This window comes from Limulus polyphemus, unplaced genomic scaffold (genome assembly GCF_000517525.1).
Source record: "Limulus polyphemus unplaced genomic scaffold, Limulus_polyphemus-2.1.2 Scaffold298, whole genome shotgun sequence".
Classification (NCBI taxonomy): Eukaryota; Metazoa; Arthropoda; class Merostomata; order Xiphosura; family Limulidae; genus Limulus; species Limulus polyphemus.
In genome coordinates, this window is record NW_013665908.1 from 41113 (window position 1) to 45829 (window position 4717).

At 32.9% G+C, this 4717-nt stretch overlaps 1 protein-coding gene across 4 annotated transcripts in view; it reads right to left on the reverse strand.

Moving 5' to 3' along the window:
* Window positions 1–652: 652 nt before the first annotated feature.
* LOC106457163 (Kv channel-interacting protein 1-like) overlaps window positions 653–4717 on the reverse strand; it is a 108906-nt gene continuing 104841 nt past the window's right edge. For all 4 annotated transcript variants that reach the window (XM_022382988.1, XM_022382986.1, XM_022382987.1 and 1 more), the window contains one exon: window positions 653–1184. In XM_022382988.1, the coding sequence (XP_022238696.1) occupies window positions 1137–1184 (48 nt within the window). In that variant the 3' untranslated portion in view covers window positions 653–1136. The remainder of the gene's footprint in view (window positions 1185–4717) is intronic.

Here is a 4717-nt window from a genome sequence, read left to right on the forward strand (position 1 = left end):
CATGGTGTTATTAGACTGTATTTTTGTTGTAAAGAAGAGCAGCACATTTATTCAACACTTGTCATTGTTTTCAAGTAATCTTCTTTGAAAATAATCTTGTTTTGGTTGTTTTGTCTCAGCGCAAACTAACAATAAGCTATCTGCGCGGAGAATAGAGCCCCGGATTTTAGCGTTGAAAATCCGTAAACTTACCTCTGATTCATCGCGGGGAACTTGGGAATAAGAATATTGTTTAAACGTAAATAAATACCTTAATGAGATTATAAGTGTACAACAGTTTTTTGTATTTCAATCCCACCCAATTAATAGCATGATATTACGAAAGTTCAGAAAAATCTTGAAATATAACTATTAATTTCTATTTGTGTGGATATTCATGAAAGAACCTATTATAAACAAACCATTCATTTCCTTCCATTTAGTAGGTTGTATTATTTTGTTGTTGTTGTATTGTTCTATAAAACATGATTTGGGGAAATAAACTGTTGTGCTGATTGACATTTGTTGTTACAGAAGTCACTGGTCACTTGTTATCATTCTAGCATTTTCTTTGTGAAAACCAGCAGACAATATCGTAGCTTTAGTCTTTGAATAGTTTCAGATTCTATTAACAGAAATAACTAGCAAAATGCTACTGATTCCACCCAGTCACAGTTTTATTTAAGTTTAGCGATACATATTATTGGTTGTTTGTAAACAGGTATTTTAGAATAATTTTTCAAAACAAAAACAACACCCAAAAAGTTTTGCTTCTGTACGTGAAAAACTTGTAAGTTAAAGCAACAGTATGCGGATCAATACTCGACCAGCCTTGAAAAGGAAATTAGTGAAGAAAATATCAGTCCAGTATAGTATATATTTATATATGTATAAAGACTTAATGCAAAATGGTTTGGAAATTTTCTTCCATCAAACTGCTACGTGATAGTGTTGTATCCCAGCACATAATTATTAACAATGAAAATGTTAAGTCTCATGCGATTTCATCGCAAGAAAGAATATAAATGGAAGTAGGTTTTTGTAATATCAGTTTGGCACATTTTTCTCATATCTAACCATGCATTCTGATAGGTTCAGTTGTTGTTTTTATTTCCAGAAGGGTTATAATTTTCTCTCAGACCTCTCACGTTTTCCAGTCATAGAATAGTGTCCAGCAGGTTAATAGACTTCATCATATTCTCGTCCTGAAACAAAACCGTTTTATTATTCTCATTTCTGCAAAACAAAAACAGTAGGAGAAAGAATTTATATATACAAACACATAACTTGGACAATGTTCGATTGTCATTATATAATAATTATCATGAAATGCGAAAGAACGAGTAATTTTTCTAAGCACTTAAGTAACAAACAATATAGAAAATCGTTGTGCACATGAACATTTTACTGGAATCATAATTTCTGTCGAATAGGAAGTATTATGAGTGGACAAATCAACTTATTAACTCTTCTTTGTTTTTTAAGTGTTGTGTGTCACATAAAAAGTGTCATCTTAGTAAGAAAAACAGAGCACTTGTGTTACATGAGGTGTAAAAGCATTTCTAAAACAGTACTATCTGTGATTAATCCATCGGTAGGGATGGTGCCATCGGTGAAAAGAAAGCAAATATAAAATATGTAAATTTGGATATACGAAATAATTGGCCCTGGAGGAGGAAACAGTTGATGCAAAAACTACTGTACGTGTTAAAATTAAATACACGCAGTTTTGCAAGCATCATAATAAAAATACTTGCATCAGATTTAACTCTAAATTGAGCATTTTAAGAAACTTATTTATAGATATCAAACCCTATTTCGCACCTATCTTTCACTGTGGACCATAGAAAACTGATCAAGGTGATTCCAAGTTGTTTATTAGTTATATAGAAAATGAAAAGCATAGAAAATTGTACAATTTAGATAAGAGGTTGTTAATCACGCATATTGAATGGTAGTATAACATGAAATAGGAAGTGCTTACGGTAAGATTTAGGATATAATATGAAATAAGAAGTACTTACGGTAAGTTTCAGACTGCAACATGAAATAAGAAGTACTTAAGGTAAGTTTGAGACTATAATGTGAAATAGGAAGTACTTACGGTAAGGTTGAGGCCATAATGTGAAATAGAAAGTACTTACGGTAAGGTTGAGGCTGCAACATGAAATAGGAAGTACTTACGGTAAGGTTGAGGCGATTGTACACCACTCTTTGTTATAGTTGGTAGCCTATACGACACCTAAGCCTAATTATTAATTAGTTACTGTTTTTCTATTATTAGTTAGTTTACAACTAGTATTCTGCTGACGTCTTCAGGGAAGTCCTGAGAACGGTTGAAACTAGTGGCAAGAGCTGAGACTCGATCTTCGCTTTCTTATTAAAATAACAGGTTTGCTGTCCAACTTTACAACTAGTAGTCTGCTGACGTCTTCAGGGAAGTCCTGAGAACGGTTGAAACTAGTGGCAAGAGCTGAGACTCGATCTTCGCTTTCTTATTAAAATAACAGGTTTGCTGTCCGCTCTCTCACTCCATTCGGATTTCAACGAACTATTAGAATGCCTCCAGACTCTTTATTGCTTATTATACTTCTAATATATTACTCTTCTTGTTCTTTTCGTTTCTCCAATGTATTAGAGTCCATATTCACAAGCGATGCCATAAATGGTGTTTTTGCTTTCCAGTGAATCTTAGTCTGGCGTGTACTAACATGTGATCCACTGTTTTGCGGCTTCTGAATAATGTTCTGACTTTATGGTGTCTCCATATCCTTCATGTTTTCAGAGAGGCCTTTGACGCAGGTACAAGCATCTACTTTTCTTCCTGATTATTGCTGGTATATATATTTTTTACAAAGGTTATGAACTTACAACGTTAAAATTCGGATTTCGATATCTCATGGTTGACAGAGCGCAGTTAGCCCATTAATCATTTATAGCACGTGAATAGCACATCTTTATTTGTAACAAGAAAACACAGAATCAAATCTCCGCCCTTTCCATCATATACAGTCATTTTCAGGACTTCCCTGAAGACGAAAGCGGATTAGCAACCGAAACATAGAATATAAACCAATTAGTAATTAGACGTAGATGATTACGATTATGATTATTGCAGGCTGTAAATTAAGAATTACAACATACCATAAGGAGTGAAGACAATTAAGAATACCATATATTGTAAATTAAGTACATTTAAAGGATCGGTAACATAAAACAGAGAGGTGGACAATTAAGAATACCATATATTGTAAATTAAGTACATTTAAAGGATCAGTAACATAAAACACAAGGGTGGACAATTAAGAATACAACACATTGTAAATTAAGTACATTTAAAGAGTTGGTAGCATAAAACACAGGGGTGGACAATTAACAATACGATATATTGTAAATTAAGTACATTTAAAGGATTTGTAACATAAAACACGTAAGGGGATGATACACAGACAGTTAATATTGCAGGTGGTGAATGAGGTAAGTTGAAAACCTAAGGAATTCGATTCTAAATAACGAGAATTATTGAGAACACGGTAATTGATGCATATATTTCATTTGAAAAATATACAAAAAATGAAATTAATCATCAAGATGTTTTTAAATATATTAAAAAAGCTGAAAAGCTAATAAACTGTTTGAACTAGTGAGTAAAAAAAAAAACATTTTAGAAAAGGCGACAATTGTTTCGTTGTTTGCAAGGATTTCATTTATGTCGAACGGGAAAATAGTCCGGAATGCTCAAAAGGCTGAGATTGTTTTCGAATATTTGAGCAAAACTATTCAAGAGTCATATGCGCTAGCCGTCCCTAATTTTGATCTGCAAAAGCTAGAGGAAAGGCAGCTAGTCAACAATACCCATTGCCATCTCTTGCCTGGCCGAATAATAAGATTTGACCGTTACCCTTATAATGTACTCATAGCCCAAAGTAAAGAGCGTGATTTGTTTCTGTGGAACAGGACGCGAACATTGAACCCAAAGGTCCATAATCCAGCATGATAACCATTGTTCCATGCTCGGCCCTCAGAAAGTTGAAACCCTAACTGTTAAACGAATGAAAACATAGATTAGAGAGAACTGAACAATTAAGAATATTCTAAGATGTAAAAACAAAATTTTTGAACATTAAAAAAACAGCATACAAGGGCTGGGCAATAAGGTGATTACACGTTACAAGATTGGACAACTAATAAAAAAGACAACAGCTTGAGAAGTATAATTATATTTGAGGACATTGAAAGACTCAGCATGACTGTTTTGATTTGATATTAGGACAATACTTTTAGATCTTGGTAATTTAATTACCTTTCTTTTTACGTGATTTTGAGTGTGCACATTAATAAAGTATTAATTATAATACAGTTGTATAACGTAGATTATGTTTATCACCTATTTTATTTTGGCAATGTGAATATTAGGTGTGTAGACGGTTTCCTTCTTCAGCATTTACGTAACGTTATTCGGTTTACTGTATTTCATACCTTATTTAAATTTGAAAGAAATGCAAAACGAAGCTAAATATTAAACACAGGCGCAATAGATGCATCTTTGTTTACTGTTTTTACTTAGAGATTAAGCACCTTGTACAACTTACAATTATTCATTGGTAGAAGTTTTGCAACCCTCAGTGTGACGAGGCTAAGATTAGTTGGAGGAATTGATCTGAAAGATTCTGATGCTATGTGTGTATCCTAACAGATAGTAAAAGTATAAATAATTTCTAATTTACAATAAATATAC